Source organism: Bombyx mori, chromosome 4, assembly GCF_030269925.1.
Source record: "Bombyx mori chromosome 4, ASM3026992v2".
NCBI lineage: Eukaryota > Metazoa > Arthropoda > Insecta > Lepidoptera > Bombycidae > Bombyx > Bombyx mori.
In genome coordinates this window covers 10533064-10553033 of record NC_085110.1, presented here as the reverse complement: position 1 = coordinate 10553033, position 19970 = coordinate 10533064, and the positions used below count along the sequence as shown (strand labels likewise).

Below are 19970 nucleotides of genomic sequence, written 5' to 3'. Positions count from 1 at the left end.
TTGAGACTTTTTCCGTTAACATTTAAACGATTTCTTTATTTTTATCTTGAGAGAAACCTTTAATTTTAATACAGAACTGAATGATCGAATGATACATTCACATAGAAAAAATCTAAAAACAAACGACTTTAGTTAGTGAAATATTTCAATAAAAGGAACGAAGAAAAAAAATCCTGTTCGGGTTGTAGAAGCTGTCTCGTTTAGAGCACTGTTTGGCATAATTATTACGCTGAGAATGACAGGCATCAACCCGAAAGCTGTCATTGACAACAGGTAACGAGGAGTATTTCTAAACGGGTCCATTGTACATTGTACCTATATAATTCTTTCAAACATACACTATATTTTTTTTTATTGCGTAAGTAGGAATATGGTGCGAATTGATTACCGGAGAAAATAGACGTCACAACGTAAACGCCACCACCTTCCTTGAGACTTGAGACACGAAGTTGAAATTTTACTTGTATTCTATGTATAGCGTCCGCCCCGTCCTTAAAACTAGACTGCATGGCTGCTTCACGGCAGAAAAAGCAACATTGTGGTACTTATTCGTACAGACTTACAATACCTAAAATTAAATATATCTTTTGAGGTCAGAGGAGAATAGCCAAGGGATACGCAACTTTGGTAATCTGTTTCCTTAATTCCGCAGTAGCAGTAGGCTTCCCTTAGTTACCTTCTTCCGAATTCTTCGACAGCTTCTCTAATTTCCCCGTTTACTAAGGCAAGGCGAATCAGCTCCGCCTGGATACCATCATCATTTAACATAGGCACGTGTGTATATTTAGAAAAACAGTCTATGAATTGTCGTAAATACATATTTTACTTGATCTTTAAGCTACGCACTAAGCAATGTGCTGTGTATTTGTTACTACGAAGGTTATACTTCGAACATTATATTTGATGTAAGTACAATGCCTCGTCCAGTCTTTAGGGACGGTCATTTGGTAAATTCAATTTGCAAACAATAATGTGGCTCGTCCAAGTTTATTTGGCCGGCGGACATAGCGCGAATAAGTTTTCCTACAACTCAAACGGCGCAATGATAACTCGCGTTTCGCCTTTCGACTTGTCGGGGCACTGCCTTAGTTCAAAACTCATATTTGTTGCGGGCGACCCGTACTCTGACTTCTTCGCGAACCATTACCTCCACGTTTGTGGAATTGAACTCTCGTAGACCTTCGCACGTAAGTTTTTATAATTAAGTGAACCCTGAAAACTTTAAACATTAGCTAATATACTTGACAGAGCCGCTGTGATCGTACTTCGAACATGGAATTTGCGGTTAGATCGAATTTCGATACTGGCGATGTGGTTTTAGCAATTATTGTTAATAGTTTGTACTTTAATTTGTAAACGAGAATTACCTTACGTACATTAATATACTGATATATTTCATAAAAACATACAATACCTAAAATGAATAATATACTCGTTGAATAATAAACAAAGCCTTTCTATAAACTGTAACCGAGGTTAGATAGAAGTGTTTTTACCCGAGGTAACATTATCAATCATACTATTTAGAGTGACACAAGTGGACGGACCCTCGTGCGGACTCCAAGTACCATTAGTCAAGTAGCCACGCCCGTTACTGATACGATCCAAGCCAGAAACTACGACACTCACAATAACCTAACCGTGTGAGTTTCTTGCTGCCAAATTCTAACAATAATCAGTAAAAAATAACGTCTTCTTGAAATAGGAAATAAACATACGAAATCACTGGACTTGTTAGAAGTTTTACTTTTAAAATTGGAAGTTATTCTAAACATCTTGCCTGAATATAAACGTATTTTAAATCATACCTTGTATTTCGAGTCGACTTAACTCATAATGTACAGCCGAGCAAAAGTTTAATCTGCACAATACTAACTCGTAGTTTTCGATTCGCTCGTAAAACGTTTTAGTTTTTGCAACTTACTTATCTAGAGAAAGACTCGACCCGCAACTTTGCAGTAACAAGTTCCCGCAAATCTGATAACTGTTGAAAGGCAAACCTTCCTTAAGTTTCAAACGTTCCTTAAAATGTTGTAGTTTAGCCTGATGTTATTTACCCGAGCAGAAATAGCGTTTATAGAACTTTAAAAGGAAGCCAGTTTAAAATTCATTAGTTTTATTTATCATTCCTGTTTACAGAATATAAACGAGGGGATCTAACTCGTTTCCTTGAACGGTACTCAGGTTTAATTAAACTTGTCTAATACACGCTCAAAGATAGCTCACCCTTCCTTGTCTTTCAACTTACAATAAATACCTTATGACAGACTCGGGTTTGACATACGACGTATCCAAATTTATTTTTTCCATGTTTCAATAGATATGATTTTCTCAAATTATCTTAAGGTCAATTCCGATATTTTAGTACTGAAAAGTCGTTGACGTACTGCATTGCATTTTAACTATATAAATTTTATTAATTATTTTTTGCCTCCAAAAAGAATTTCGAGTACTTACAACGTTAATACGTAAATAATTACGTTTTTCGCCCTATAATTTGTAAGGATGTCGATATTAACCCGCGCAGCTAATACATAATGTTTATAAATTAAAAAATTATATTACCAACAACATAAACAACAAAATATACAATTTTGTTTAGTATCGGTTTAGCCATATTCTCTCTAAATATTCAGCACCTCAAATCACGTAAAACCTATAAATATTTAAATAGAAACGAGCCAATGAAGTCACATGGAATAGGGTAAGTGATTTTTATGAGGGCCGAAGCGAGTGATTCCTGAAACTTATGGCGCCTATAAACCCACTCGTTTCGAGTTGACGATTTAGCAAAATTTCGCTTTTCATCTAGCTCGCCGTGCCATGACGCCACGTCTCTAGAAATCTTTTAAATTGCCGACTTACCCTCCTGAATAGCACTTCTAATGATAAGGGAAACTGCACCTCGTCAGAAAAAGAGTTTGCCTTTTAAAATTTGATTTACTTACGACTGTGAAGAGATTTTAAAATCGAAAGATTCTTAATTACGAATGAATGGGTTTAAATTATTAAAAAAAAGCCCTTTATTCCATGCAATTAATTTTTTTTTTGTGTATTTAGTATATATATTGTATGCGTGGACCCCTCTCAGGTAAAGGCCTCCTCCAAAGCTTTCCATTTTGTTTTGTCTCTAGTGACATAAATCCAGTGTGGACCACACTGGGTTTAAATTAATCTCAATATAAATTGCTCATAATAAGCGGCGGGCTGAGAGCATTTTTTTTTAGTAATTCTAGAAGTCTTTTGTCGTGATTGCGTACAAAATCGCCCATAATTAGAAACAACGTACATAATAAAAATATAAAAACACGCAAGGGTTGCTTTTGAACTGCTTCGCGTAATTACAGCGTAAACCGAACAAAAAAGGTTCGTAACTTTTTGCACAAATTCGTCATTTAGTTTATGAAACAAATGGCAGTATAATAGCGAAGTGGGGGCAGTAATCCTCGGCAGTCGTGCAGTAGTCGGATCCTCATCATGAATTCCCTAGGGCGCTACGTTAAATGTAGGCCACCAAGTATCCGCCGCCCGCCAACCGGAATATTGCTTTGTCACTTGGCGACATCGCACAGCTTCTCTAAGCCCAAGTAATTGGAAATAGTTGAAATAGACGACTTAAAGCAACATCGTTTCGGCCCAACGAGACGTCGACTCTCCGATGGATGACTCGCATCTATAACTTCGGAACAACAGCTTTTGTTTTGCCGTTTTTACATTGCTAGTGATGGATTTCGTAAGGAACCGTGCTTCGTTCGATATAATGTTTAAGTGTAGACCAAAAGAGACACTTTACATTACATATGCAAGAAATCTAGGCAATAAAAAATAAAAAAACTTTAGATGGATAAAAAAATATGAAAGAAAATATGTGTATGAAATTTTGATACAAAGTTATTTTATATGGTTAGTAAAAAAAAACAAAATGTGTGCAATTCACACGTGGTAGAAGTGAAACCTTCCAAAATTAAAATACAATTATCCTAAACGTCTTAAGTATATGTAAAATTTTGTCATTAGTAAATAATTGTAAGGTAGCGCCCTCTGTGAATTGATATTTTAATTTCACGTATAATCCTAAATTAAAATTCACTAGAAGAGCTTTCATACACACGTTAGTATTAAAAAATCTCACAGATGGCGCTGTATTAAATAGTATGTATATTTCTGTCTCATTCTTTGCTGGCTTCATCCTACACATTTTTGTATTTGTGTCTCTTACCTGTCGTTTTTTCCGTTGCATCCGGTTTGAAATCACAACGATTCTAAAGAAGTTTTCACATCAAATAAAACGTTCAGTGACGTTAACGTTCATAAAACATATTAATTCAGCTGCAAAGGATTAATGTAGTCATATTTTGCACAGCTTTAGGAACTCGAATCACGATAAGCTAAATTTCACTCCGAATCCAACGAACTTAGTTGTTGCATGAAAATGAAATATGTAGCGTGCATTTGCAAAAGTTTGTACAGTTATAACAAAGTCGACGCTTCAGCGACAAAATACTATAATAGAGTTACAGACGTATAGTAATATTTTAAACGATTATAATAATTAAGGTCTCTGATATTTATTACATTGAATAAGAAAAAAAAGGTCAAGGACAAAAAGTCCCTACCGAACCCTTGTTCGCTTAGAAAAATTTAATGGCACATGCGGACTTTTGCATCGGTATAGCAGGACAGTTCAATATGCTTTATCTGCCGCTATTACCACCTTAGGAGTTTTGAGGGTTTTGAGGATAATATAGCCGTTGTTGTGTCAATGCAATTACCACTTCCAGCTCGAGATATATGGCGGCTTTCTCGTTTTAATATCTACGACTGTTGGCACTACTTTTAGTTAGTGTATTGCGCAAACGAACGCTCTGAGATCGTGGTCAATGAATGATAAAAAAATATGTTATTTTTTGTACATTATTACAAAGTCAAGTCGTACACTGTGTGCACTACTAATAAAAATCTTAAGTTCCGGACGTTTTTTCCCGGTTAGGGTACCCCTCCGCATCGTCCCATAAGGAACTTAGTTCCAAAAAATAAAAACAAATTAGTTTACCACACAAACTTTACAGTTCAAGTTTAAATTTAGACAAGTTAACGCACAACACAGCACATCGTAGACTCGTAGAACGTAGCACCTAACTACGGCGCGCCTCCACCAATTTATTAGTTCCCGTTAAAAGCAAATAAATACATCTTTGTTTAACTGTGTTGCATTGTTTACGACATTTTAAACGATTCTAATGAATAGGTTTTAAAATTCCATTTCTATTTTAGTCTCGTGTATGGTGAGGCGAGGTGAGGTAAAGGTTGAACACTTCATTTATCACATAATTTGTAAATATTTTGTTTGTATCTATTTTCATTTTTGTTATAGAGCCCTAAGCACACTAAACTTTTAGTACTAAACAACAACTAATATTTAAAAAAAAACTTTTTAAGTTGATTTGAAATGTTAATGCCATTTCTTTCGCAAAAAGTAAGGTGTTGTTAATTTAAGAGTCAATTTTTATTTATTCACGCAGTCACTAACCCTGTAATAGAATTTTTTGATATCGGCAGTAAAAAATCTGTGGTTTGGCCACAATATAAACCAGCTATATTTATGGAAGATATTCAAAATATTGCTTCGTTATTAAGTGCTCAGAACCAATCAACTGTCGAACTGGAAATATTTAGAAATGTTATTAACATAGACGAAGGCTCAATAAATTTAGATTGAGAATTTTGATTAAGAATTTTCATTAAGCTTTTATTAAAGGCATGTTATTCGCGTTATGACATAAAAAACTACTAATAGAACGATCTTGTCACTCAATGAAGTTAAACGACACTTGAGGCCTATAAAATCAAAGGCAGCTAAATCCAAGTCTGTCAAATATTCAGGTAAACTATAAAAATCGGCCTTATACACGTCATTACGAATCCTCCCGATCCATCGAAGTACTGCTCTTGCTAGGGTCAGTGTTAGCAACACTCCCGCTTTGAGAAGCTGAAATAACTGTTCGGATAGCTACGATATTCTTTATTTTAAAGCAGATTTATAAAGAATGAGAATATTACTAATAATCTGAATTTTAAATGATAAAACTTCGTTTATTAGTACTTAATACTGAGTAAAAATAAAATTTTTGAACTGAATTTGTTAGAGATTTAGCTGCATTTGTTATAACATGAAAACACTAAAGCGTGTCCAACTAACTAAACAAGATAGCGCCATTGTTCATCCATTTTACGACATTATGGCGTTTAGCTGTCTTTGATTTTATAGGCCTCACTTAATCAATCAATAACTTCGTTACGACAACAAAACGGTTCAAGTGAAATCAATCCAGTTTAACTGGAGATTATCTCAGGTGGCGTGTCAATGTGATCGAGTGACTGCTGTTGATCGATTCGACTGGACATGACAGTCTATAATGTGTTATATTGATATGCGCATATAAACGAGGTCTGAGGATAACTTGATTAATTAATCGCTGTAACTATGGACGTTAATGCTTTCATATCGTTGGCTTGGTGGCCAGTGAACCTGATTACCAACTGTATTATGTGCGCGGTTTGATTCCCAGTTAAAGTCAATATCTTCGCTGTACTTTTTCAGTGTCGCGAACTGAAAATTGTTTTGTGAGTAACGTAAATGTAAGTATTTCAACATTCGACACAAATTTATTACGAGATTTAATTGTTACGACAATACAGACACATACAACTTATATAGTTCAAACATAATGAACTGACAATTATGAATGTGCTTCGATCGGTTAAAAGAAGAGATATCCGAAACAGAACAAGAACTTAATAACAAAAATGATAATATTAAAACCTTACATTACGATGTACAATAATATTTTTTAATTAGTGCTAACATTGCTAGAACGCGGTTTCGGTTCGCCTCACCACATGCTCGCGTGGTCTTCAACTGATCAGTATGCGAAACCCGTGCGCACATGCCGCGCCACGTATCCACACCACCAGCTGCAATATGCTGAAATTGGTACGTGGCCCGAGGACACAATAATCTACAGAATTCCTCATATCTAAACGGCGATATAAATCAAGAAATATACATCAACCTAATAATATATATATTATACAGTTAAATACCGATCAGTTACAAGTATCGAGTTTAATATATGCATCAATAAGTACCTACAATCAGGAAATTCTCTTTGGAGTTAAGCGCCTAAGCCCGAAGCTGGCTATTGTGCACGTGAGACAGATATAGGGATGAGTAGCTTAACAGGATTAAGCCCCGGGCGGCTTCTGATTATTCCACTGCTTGATTTACGATGACGCGATACGGCCGAGAAACGCAAGCCTCCTTGCCTAATAGAGAACTACATAGCAACGTACAATTTATAGTGTCACACGTGCCGATACAATCAATTCTCAGCCACTGAGGGAAACGGGTGAAATATGAGAGGCCGTGTCGACACATACCCGGAGGGTCGCCGCTCGGTACTTTCGGTCACTATAATGGTACCTACATCTAATGGAGGTCAACAAGGAAAGTTTTGACGTAACGTATATTTACAAGGGAGAAAAAAGACATTTAAATGCGGGTCGTGGCCGTGATTAGACCGAGGACCGGTGCGCATTTCGACCCAAAGCTGCGCGCACGTGAATTGAACGATTCTTTTAGCAAAAGACATTTCCTTATAATACCTTTCCCCTAAGCCGTTTAAATACATAACGGAACCTTCAAGGGGCTTACAGGAATGTTCTTACAAAAGAATCAGGCATAATATTGAACGGACTTTACGTTGAAGCCATGTTAATACAATAAAAAAAACTTAAAGTTAATAATATTTCGAGTGTAATTTAGAAAATTTACGCCTCGACAATTTAAGAATAACGCATTTGAACCACAATATACCTTTTAATTTAGGCGGTGTCGAGTTAAATGGTGACAGTGGCTGAATCAATTTATTTTAGGATTCCTCAGATTACAGTAAGACAATGGATAAAAAACTTTTACTAGAGACAGGGCGTGGAAAACGCAGGCTGATCAACCTATGCCGTATTTCCGTGCGTTTTAACAGTAGGTTAACGTTTATGAAGCTGTGATTCCGACCTTATACATATCTCAAGGTGAGTGGTCACATTCACAACGTATTGTGCAGCCTCTGATCAGAGGAAAACGTGATGAAAGTACACTTTTACATTTAAATATATTATTTTATAAATTAAATTCAGTTCCATACTATGCAACGTTTCTCTTTTAGTTTAAAATTAAAATATATCGCCATGAGAAACGTTTTGGACTTAAGTTATTATTTATTGAAAATGTATTAACTGAAATAATATTGCATCAGTGTAACTTCGGAGCCGCGTGTTTAATACAGTCAAATATACAACTAAAAATGCATGTTTTTAGCACGAAATGCTTAAGTTAGTTTCCACCTACCTGAGTTGGGCTGGTTGTCTGAGTTAGGCCGCGCCGATGGTGCGCCATCCCTCGCCTCCACTTCTAAAGCGTAGGCGCCCTGCTTCTCCCTGTCGAACACCACCTTAGTGAAGATCTCGCCGGTCTGCATGCTGATCTCGAAGAAGTCTTTCCCTTCATTGCGAGGTGAGTCCACTATATAGTAGTACACCTGTCATCAAATTAATAATATTATGAGACGTTTAATTAACGCTTGACTAGTTTGTTAAAAAGTAAGTTTATGGTCACCTCGCTAATACAATTTACAATTCGTATAGACTGACTCGGTGGAGCACTAGTTACTGCCCTTGATTGCTTTTTGAATGTTTAGTATCTATACAGGGTGTCCCAGAACTCAACGTCAAGCCGAAACGGGGTGACAGGATTGATTGTAACAATCATGAGAAAAATTAGAAAAAAATCTATCCCGTGCAGTTTGAAAATTATGGGCATTTAAGAAAAACCTAGAATTTTTGTCAAACTGTAACCATTTTTCGGTTATTGTGGTTAACTTTTATTATTTTTGTTCATTGAAACTTTGGAACCGTAACCCTAAATAACATTTCTAGAACCACAGTCAAAAATAATGACGTGAAAATGTTTATTAGAAAAAAGATCTCGTCAAAATACAGTAGGTACTTATTCGTTTCGGTACGAGACCTGCCAGAGCCACACCTGACACGTGTCCAATTAGATCCTCGAGTTTTTTTCGCAGGAATTCCACGTAAAAATGATGTCAAAATGCTAAAAATGTAGCGGGAAAAGCGACAGCGTTGATTTTAATGTAATTTGTCAAAAAACGGAGTAAATTGACTCGCAAACGTTGGATGTAGCGTGTACAATTGAATTGTTTGTCAGCAATAGCATTATTTGTGACAAACTATTCAACGTTTTTTTGGTTGTAGTTAGGCGAACTAGCCCCCTATCCATCTAGTTAGTTGACTTAAATGCCGTTCACCCCGCGACCCCGTCCTTAAAGCAGGAGTGTGGAACTGCTTCACGACAAAAACAGGGGCATCAGACCTCGTGAAGTCGTCATGGCCCAAAGGATAAGACGTCCGGTGCATTCGTATCGAGCGATGCAACGGTGTTCGAATCCCGCAGGCGGATACCAATTTTTCTAATGAAATACGTACTTAAGAGATGTTCACGATTGACTTCCGCGGTGAAGGAATAATATCGTGTAGTAAAAATCAAACCCGCAAAATTATAATTTGCGTAATTACTGGTGGTAGGACCTCTTATGAGTCCGCACGGGTAGGTACGACCGCCCTGCCTATTTCTGCCTCACGGCAATAATGCGTTTCGGTTTGAAGGGTGGGGCAGCCGTTGTAACTATTCTTGAGACCTTAGAACTTATATCTCAAGGTGGGTGGCGCATTTACGTTGTAGATGTCTATGGGCTTCAGTAACCACTTAACACCAGGTGAGCTGTGAGCTCGTCCACCCATCTAAGCAATAAAAAAGGTGTATGTTATGTATGTAGATAACAATATCACACAAAAGAACTAGAACTTATGAACTTATGAACATTTGTTCAGAAGTTAACTGCTAAATCAGTGAACGTCAATAACTCTACCAGTAACAATTTTTATTCAGAAATAAACAGCATTTGGCATTCACAACATTAATCATTGACATTGCCGCTCTCATTCAGATTACATTATTCGTAGCTCGTGTTTTGTAACAAAAGAAATATAATATTAATTTTAATTAAAAACGTATATTTAAAAGGCTATTCGAATAAACAAAAACCAAATAAGAACACATTTCATGAATAGAATAGAATATTCTATTCGAATGGGCCATGAAGCCATCTAAATTTAGATATTCTTAGTAAGTAACTAGTCTCATTTAATCTCTTAGTAATATTGAAGCTTTAGTTACGAAAGTAAATCCCGCCAACGCTTTGAATTCAAACAGATGTTCTACCACGCTAGATGCGAGATGAGGATTCTAAGGTCTACACAAACTAAGAAAACTTAGTAATAATAGGGGAAAGTTAATTAAGGATTCCAAAACTATGTTGGTTGATTAGCGGTTTAGGAATTTTGTTCATAATTGTGAGTTTGAAATTAATATATATAAATCTTAATTTTTTAACGAACTTTCGCTCAGTGAAGACTCAACACGAAATCTACTTAGTCTGGCCATAAATACTGTTACAATTTAAAATAAACAAAATATTACATTTGAATTTGGAATCCGTCATTTTTATATGATTGCTCATTGAGTTTTCTCATTTTGGCGCCAATACATTGTACAATATTTTGCGATATTAAAATGGAGTGGGGTGATAAAGAGAACCGAATCGCTGTGATTGCATTACACAAAGTAGGTATGGAGCCAAATGCAATTTTTAAAACTCTCCATACGCTTGGTATTAGTAAAATGTTTGTGTACCGGGCCGGCATTGCACCTATGTGCAATGAGACCTTCTCTGTTTGTGAAAGAAAAAGATCTGGCCGTCCACGTAGTGTTCGGACGAAAAAGGTGGTCAAAGCAGTAAGGGAAAGAATTCGAAGAAATCCTGTCCGAAAGCAAAACGATTTTATCTCGAGAGATGAAGATAGCACCTAGAACCATGTCGCGTATTTTAAAAGATTACTTAGGACTTGCAGCCTATAAGAGACATACTGGTCATTTCTTAACTGATAATTTAAAAGAGAATAGGGTGGTAAAATCGAAACAAATACTGAAGCGGTACGCAAAGGGAGGTCATAGAAAAATTTTGTTTACGGATGAGAAAATTTTTACAATTGAGCAACATTTTAAGAAACAAAATGAACGTATTTATGCTCAAAGCTCTAAGAAAGCTTCCCATTTAGTCGAAAAAATGCAGCGTGGGCACTATCCGACTTCAGTGATGGTTTGGTGGGGTATTAGCTATGAAGGAGTGACTGGGCCATACTTTTGTGAAAAAGGTATCAAAACATCGGCACAAGTGTATCAAGATACCATTCTTGAGAAGGTAGTGAAGCTCCTTAACAACACCATGTTCAATAATCAAGAATGGTCCTTCCAGCAAGACTCGGCGCCAGGTCATAAAGCTCGGTCTACGCAGGCTTGGTTGGAAACGAACGTTTCGGACTTCATCAGAGCTGAAGACTGGCCGTCGTCTAGTCCCGATCTTAATCCGCTGGATTATGATTTATGGTCAGTTTTAGAGAGTACGGCTTGCTCTAAACGCCACGATAATTTGGGAGTCCCTGTTGGAGTCACGATTGGCAGTGAAAAATTTTCCCATGGAAAGAGTGCGTGCTTCTATTGATAACTGGCCTCAACGTTTAAAGGACTGTATTGCAGCCAATGGAGACCACTTCGAATAAGCTTTTTATACTTTAAACTGTTTTATATTTATGTATTAAACTAACACACTGTAAAAGTAATAAATGCTATTTGCAATAGTTTTTTTATTTTTTATTGTAACAGTATTTATGGCCAGACTAAGTATACTAATATTATAAACCTGAAGAGTTTGTGAACGCGCTGCGTGCGCTGCAGAAACGGTTAAGATTTCGCTAAAATAATGTATGACAGAATTGTTCCACTTTAAAAGATCTAAAAAAAAGTCCGCGACAGCATATGTCCTTAACCTTTTAAGGTTGGTTCACCATAACGTTTTGTATGCTAACCAAATTTGTTCTAAAATAAAGCATTATTTGTGCACTTATCAACGCGGACGAAGTCGCGGGAAAAGCTAGTAAAATTATAATTTCGTGGAAAGAATCCGTCAACTAAAAGGTTTAAGTGAATAAGTGTAACCGCAAATATCTTCGTACATTTTTTTAGTACCAATCCAAAGCCATTAAAATAGCTTGGACAAGTTAACATTTAGTCTGTAATATTGGCACTGTCGAAAAAAATATATTATACTCAAATAGAACGCACGAATAAACCGCAATGTGACATTGCCAAATGAAAAACAAGAATAATTTACTAGTTCTGTTTGCAAGGCAATCATATTAACGTTATTTGCGAATATTTCGATATTGATTCGGTATTTGTATTGAATTATGAAATAAATTTCGTACAAATAAATGAAATTTACTTTACAATATTAGACAAGTACGAATTTTCACTACATTTGAAAGCGGTCAACACACTAGAGTAATTAGGAAACGATTATTCTGTAATGGACACATTAAGCTTCATTCTAAAGATACAAATTCGATTTCTTAATTGCCCTATTCAAAGGCCATTGACAGATAACGAAGCCATTAGTCTAGGTAAGAAAATAAGACGATGTCTTAGGATAGTGTGAGCTGTGCGGGTCACACTTACAGTCGACGACGTTCTACTGCAGACGAATGACTGAGAAGTAGCAGAACCAGGTCTTTTACATCTGATGGGTTGAAGAGCCAGACCACCTTACGTCTAGTAGTTTAGCTCACAAAGTGAATGCCCTCAACTCATAAGACTGAAGTAGTAACAACATTACAGTATGGCCTTCCTATCCTTTAAAATGGACTGAACGAATGTATGGCGATTTAATCAAGAAGGATAGTGGTACTACCAGTTAAGCTATGAATCTATTAAGAGGACTATAGGAATAATTTAAGAAGGGAAAGTAACTGAAGAGTATTTATCGCTACCACGGATAAATAGCAAACGTCCTTTGCCCCCCATTGAAAGGTTCTTATCAGTAATCGGGGAACCGAATATTCTTTGTGAAATGGAAAAAACAATTTCACATGTTTTTATTAAATACGCATTGGAAACATACTACACGTTTAATTATTAAAATTGGATTATCAAAACGGGTGAGTGTCGCGTTTTTATTCAGTGGAAAAGCGAAAATGGGCCCGGTAAATCGTCACGTTGCACAAAAAAAGTGTACACTTTGTTCAGCATTTATTCCGTGTCTGTGCATGTTATCGTGAATTATTTATGGAGATACGAACATATGAGCTCGCGCAATGAATGAGAAAAATAAAGCATTCATAAACTATATGAATTTCAGTTTTGAAAACTAATGGGACCATTCGGTTCGTTTTATGATTAAACTTAAAAAAAGTTCGCGTATTGCGTTTACTGTCATATTTTTTAGAAGATAAATAAATTATTAATAGTTAACGAATACATAACACATGGTCGGTCATCTGACCCCGAAGTAGGATTCCCGATTCCGTGGAAAACCAGAAATCAATATAGAACTTTACGTAGAAATAGACTTACACACATGTTCGTGATACGAAAGTTTGGAAAGCTGGGCCCAGCACTCGGGAGCGCTAAATGATGCGCTATCGAGTTAGTCTACATGTTGTAGAGCGGATTTATAAAATAGAACAATTCAATATCTGTAAGACTGATTGAAAAAAATTTAGTTGCGCATGAAGATAGATAAAATTGCACTAAAAATAACAGTCTAAGGGACTCCAATAATACAGTTGGTGAAGTCGCATTCGCTCATAATGCATCAGGATGCGATTACCTACTTATGAGAAGATAGTGGCTTATGTCGTATGATAGTTTTTTTTTTAATGGGGGAGTTTTTAAAATCAGGTGGGCTGTGAGCTCGTCCATCCACCGAAGCAATAAAAAAAAATAAAAAAAAAAAATTTATGTAATGTAATCTTAATTCCACTATGTATATTTAAATTAACCCTCACTCTGGTCTAAAAAAAAATATTTTAAATGTTGACGAAAAAGACATCAGTCTAAATGTCTTTTCACTAATGTATTTCACTTATGTAGGTACCTACATTCTGCCTAATATTGCTGCAAAACGGTCATGTTTTCCAGTTTGAAGGATAGGCCGGTCTTCAGACTTTGAGCTCATGTCTCTCTGTTGGTGGCGGTATTAACCATCAAAACCCAGATGGGCCATGAGCCCGACTGCTCGTTTAGAGTAATGAATAATGTTTACACTGACCGTTATTTTTTATTTCATTCTAACTTGCCTGCATCGCGTCTTGTATACTGTTTTTGCGTTCCCGCAACCACATAAACCTGTACTTTATGTAGCATTCATTGAATATATTTTACATCATTTTCATAATATGACCATGTTATAGCCCTTAAATAGCATTTACTGAATCAATATGTTTTTATTTTGTTTCCTTATTATTATTGTTCGAGTACATCAGAAGAAAACATTTCCGATACGTATCTGATTTTAGTGTAGTCAGCTATTATGAAACATAAGATATTTGAGAGATGCCTGAATTGCGCTTATTACATTTTCAAGATAAATTTGCGCATATTTATATCCAAATTCCGAACAATGTCATTCGGACCGTCGGTCTACTAAGAAATTTCACCGCTCGATGGAAGATCTTCCTTTTGTCACAAACTTAAATGTTAGCTCGAAGGGAAATCGAAGCTATTGCTTTTGAAGACAAAATATCGGATACGATAGCACACCGTATATGTAGATACTATGTGTATTATAATACAAATTTCCGTGTACGAGCCTGTAGCGAACCAAACGGATTAAGCAAACAAGCTGATTGAATTTTCCTGGTCAAAGTAAATAGATACAATTCACTCAGTTCATTACCGAACTCGGTGATCCCTACGTGAAACTAAATTACACAGTTTTGAACTCAAGAGTTGAGCCACGTTCGCTTCTAATGTATGTGAACTTGTTTCCTGGTTTAAATTATTCAATGGTTTTTGCAAAGCCCTTTAGTTTCTTTTTTGAGATTCTGTAGCCAAAAAAGGCAAGAATAAAACCCTTATAATATTCGTCTGGATTGTCTCGCGTGGTTTATCTAGTGACTATTGATATGGAAGTCATACATGTACTATTATTATTAAATTTTTTACTTTGGATATTGACCCTAAAGGTTAATCCTACGACATCGTAAATTATTAATATCGATGTGTATATTTTTGAAGTCTTGCATAGACTGCGTGCCCAAGTGCAACGGTGCATTTGTGTTAAGCTGTAGTCAATTTTCGACGCGCGTCTTGGGGAACGTATTTGGCATGGCTTTTTTTTTCAACCTCTTCCCTGATAGCCTAAGGATCTATTCCAGCTACGCAGAAAAACAGCACTTTAATTAGTGAGGACCCACATACTTCACAAGTTTCACGACACTCCGTCAATTTATCAATATCAATAAATTTTGAAGTCTCCATCCCTAAGCGGCAACCGTGATGTCATGTTCTCAAGGTGATGGTGTACTACACCGACAGACGACCCGCCGATACTTAGTTCTATAGGAAGATAGTGATTGCGATTAATCATTCATTATTCTCCAGCCCTTCTCCCAGTCACCTGGGGTCGACGCAACATGTTTTCTCCTTCCATACTCCTCTATCATAAGTAATAAATAATAATAATTATATATATATATATATATATCCTTCCACATTCATAGTTAACACTGTCTTGCCAACCTCATTTTCATTTCGCCTCATCACATGCCCATACCATTCCAAACGCGCACTTCCCAACTTCTCTGTCACAGGTGCCACTTTCAGACTTCCTCTAACATATTCATTTCGTATTCTATCCATTCTCGTTACTCCACACATCCATCGCAACATTCGCATCTCTGCTGCATGCAATCGCCTTTCATCCGCCGTTCTGATTTATTATTATCAACGATTAATCAACGGCCTAAAGCTGGTATTTTCTTGCAAACATACACATACGTAGTAGTAAGTATAAGTGCACCCGAATCCCTAATCTCAAATATTATATTTTCAAATAATACACCGGAAATGGATTTCATAGTTCGTATTAAGCTAGTTAAGATCACTTACCATTAGATACAACCAAACGATGAATGTAAAGCACACATAGTGAGCCCCTTTTAAGCCGATAAAAACAAATGCTTGGCTCTAAAACACGCTTAAAATACTTCGCACTACGTACACACGAACGTGAGAAACACCGAGGCTTCTGTTCAGTTTTCAAAATAGCACTTAATTTCTTAGTTGTAAAGGCCATTACTACTTCTTAATATTCATTTACGTAAAACATCACACCTCATTAGCTACAGCCAATGAGCGACAAGAGGATCATTCGTCATAGCTCCGTCTAACACACCCAGGACGCTGAGGCAGCAATTTCGGTCTTAGCGTTTATAATGTTGGCAATTGACGATTGCTATTTGACATCAATGTACTTTGTGAAAACAGATTTGGGTTCCTCTGTACGAGAAAAACGAATTGCGAATAAATTTAGTTCTCTAGGCAGCCTTTGCCCTTATTGGGGTAATAATATTATAATGAAATATTTTCTTTGGGTTTCGCGAGTCGTGGCCATAATTAAAACTACTTTTACGATATAATCTCGGTTTTTTTTAATTGTCTTTATATTATTTCCGTTCGTTCTGTGTGAAATGAAATGCGAAAGTCTGAAAAAAATATATAGAAAAATAGACTGTAGGTAGCACTATATTCAAATCTCGAAAAATACTTAACAACTTAGTCGTCCGTGACTACGACAGTAAGCTATTATGTAAATTTTACATGAAGTGTAATAAACAAATAAATAAATAAAGTCGCTTTAATGATTACAATGAAAGATAAAATTTCTGACTGAAAATTCGACCTTCAATTATAAATTATAGATGCATCGTAACAAACTCTATATCCTACTTTTATGGTTTTATTGAACACGTTACAACCAATGCGTTACCACGCATTAACTAGTTCCTCAAGTTCATAGACGTCATAAACAAACATGAAATCACCCATTCCATACATCAGGTTGAAATTTTATTTGTATTTATTATATAATGGCTATTTCACACTTCACAACCTATGTAATATCCTTCAACACCAATAATTACGCATAAAGTCTGACGGTTTCATTATCATCATTGTATCATCATTCTCCAACCCTTCCCCAGTCACCTGGGTTCGGCGCAACATGTTTTCTCTTTCCATACTCCTCTATCATTTATACCATTTATTCGGATAATAATTTTGTTTTCTTAATATTCCAAATTTTGAACACTATCATTTTCGTAGATCAATAACGGCCATCGACTCTTAAAAATATTGATAAGTATGTGTTACGAATGATTTTTAAATTACTTCAACCTTGCACTAAAATGGTTAAGGCAATAACACAAAGCCCGCTACTTTCTTTTTCAATCGTTACGATTATTGTCAAATTCATTGACATAATTATTGCACACATGCTTCATTTAAAGTGTTAGGCAAACATTGACAGTATAAACAGTCTCGTGCTGCTTCTCGTTACGAGGTCAATCTAATTTGTGTAAATTATATTAGTTGACTACGAACGAGAAACGGGCAAAGGCTAATTCTATCGTCTGAGCCTGTCCATTATGTGGGCAGTCGAGTTATGTACCGCATTTCTGGGATATAATTAATTTGCGTAAGCATTTATACCAACGTGATGGAATAAATATTACCATGAAATACGCTTTAAGGGAATAAATTACAAAGCATCCGTTTTAATCATTAGAATTTATTAACATTTAGCTCGAGAAGATTTTACCTTCGGGCTTCTACGAAAACAAAACAAAAACAAAAAAAAACGATTCTTAAATTACAGTTACGTTAAATTGTTTTCATTTCCCAAGCTAAACAAATATGAACGCAAATATGAAATTCAACTGAAATTCTATGTCTTTATTTCCTTAGATTTCCAGACAAGCTTACGATTTACTTAGTGTTTAATGGTTAACGGAGCCCTTTAAAACTACATATATAGCTAATAACGTGAAACATTATGCGAAAATGTCATTACTTTCCTTACTACGAGTATATTGTCAGAAGTATTGGTTTAATTAACATTGCTTGCGCTCATTCTTGATTTTTTATTCAGCGAAACGCGATTTACTGTTCTCTAAACGAAGACTTAAAATTCCAAAGGAGTGGGCATATCTTGGTAGTATAATTTTCAATTGATTTGCAGTTTTCCATAACTAAAGGTAACAATTTAAGATACGGTAAACAATATAATTCAACAGTATCGAGTAATTTAGTATTTAAAAAAAACATATTGAATGCCTTTTTTTAATCTTTCTGTGAAATGATTGAAGTCCGTCCGATCCTTGATGTCTATCTAAAGCGATTTCCCTTCCTAGGTTATATTTTTCGTTGTCGCTTATATGCCTTTTTTATCCGCGGTAATGGCTATCCAATACGAAGGATTTGAGAATTGATAGAGTTTATTTGTAAAAATTGTTCGGAGTAGATTCGTGTGCTCGGAAAACGCAATGAAGTGATAACTTAGTGTACGATCTGAACAATGCTATTTATATTATTTAAAATCAAATGACAATGTCGTTTTTGCTGTATTTTTTTTATTGCCCTTGTAGGCAGACGAGCATACGGCCCACCTGATGGTGAGTGGTTAAAGTCGCCCATGGACTTCAGCAATGCCAGGGGCAGAGCCAAGCTGCTACCTACCGCTTAATACTCTCCACAAGCCTCGTTTGAAGAAGGACATGTCATAGCGCTCGGGAAACATCGTGGAGAGGAGCTTATGCTATAACCGGATGGTACGTGGCAAAAAAGATCTCTGGAAACGCACTGTGGATGCCCGCAGTGGCTCCAGGTAGTATGGATGAACTCTACTCCGGTGGCGGGAGGTGCGATGGTAAAAACGAGATGCCGGTATCATCTCGAACAATTCCAAATTTACAAATTAGAATATATTTTTTGGTGATTATTATTACTGCTAATATAGCTAGTTGGATTTTTGAGAAAGCCTATTCTGATATATATCTTGGTACTAAAAAAAAGAAGGCATTCTATTCATAATCTTAAGAATACTTAAGCATTTCTTATATTATTTAATACAAATCCCGTTTGGTAAAAAAAACAGAACAGCCACTTAAAAAAAAACAGTTGCCATTCAACCTCATGTCTTACAGTTAAAGGCGGTATTTCATTCGTTATTGTCTATGAACCATGATAGCTACTAAAAGGAGGGGCCGCAGTCTTAACCTCAACGAATTGCAATACTTTCGCACCGTCAATAGACTATTAGCAAAGCGATGTTCATTAAATGGTTTTATTATTTACGAAACCTTAAAGTAGTTTATAGATAATAGTTAATGAAATCGACTTAACCATTGGCCTTAACTATTTTTTAAATTTTGTTAGAATTTGTCCAATAATTCAAAGTTATGAAGTAAATTACCGAGCCCTCATCGGCAGAAACTTGCCAACCAGGATATTGGTAATATAACCCAATTATGTACTATGCTCTAAAACCTACCACTTCCAAACTTAAGCGAAGTTTTGGGGATTATAAACAAAGGGAAGATCTTCCACCGAACGACTGAAATTTCTCAGTAGACCGACGCGGCGACGGTCCGAATGTTGTTGTTCGGAACTTGTATATATGCAAGCTTATCTTGGAAATGTAAGTGAGATTCAGGCATCTGTCAAATATCTTGTGTTGTGTGATAGCTGCCGCCACAAAGTAACTTAAGTATGACGGGTAAAGTGCATGCAAGCTTTTTAATTTAACATTCAATAGTATGTCGGAGAACGATATTATTATTCGGAGTTTGTTTTCTGAGAAGCTGAGAAAGCGCTGAGAAATTGGTTTGTTCAATTATTTTCAATCTCTAATAAAAAACTTTAAAGTTTGAGTAACATC

At 36.0% G+C, this 19970-nt stretch overlaps 1 protein-coding gene across 1 annotated transcript in view; it reads right to left on the bottom strand.

The window, feature by feature from the left end:
• The window catches only part of LOC100134924 (cadherin-2), a 205783-nt gene that overhangs the window by 111670 nt on the left and 74143 nt on the right, over positions 1-19970 (bottom strand). Inside the window, exon 13 of the mRNA XM_062668235.1 lies at positions 8408-8597. Within this exon, the coding sequence (XP_062524219.1) occupies positions 8408-8597 (190 nt within the window). The remainder of the gene's footprint in view (positions 1-8407; positions 8598-19970) is intronic.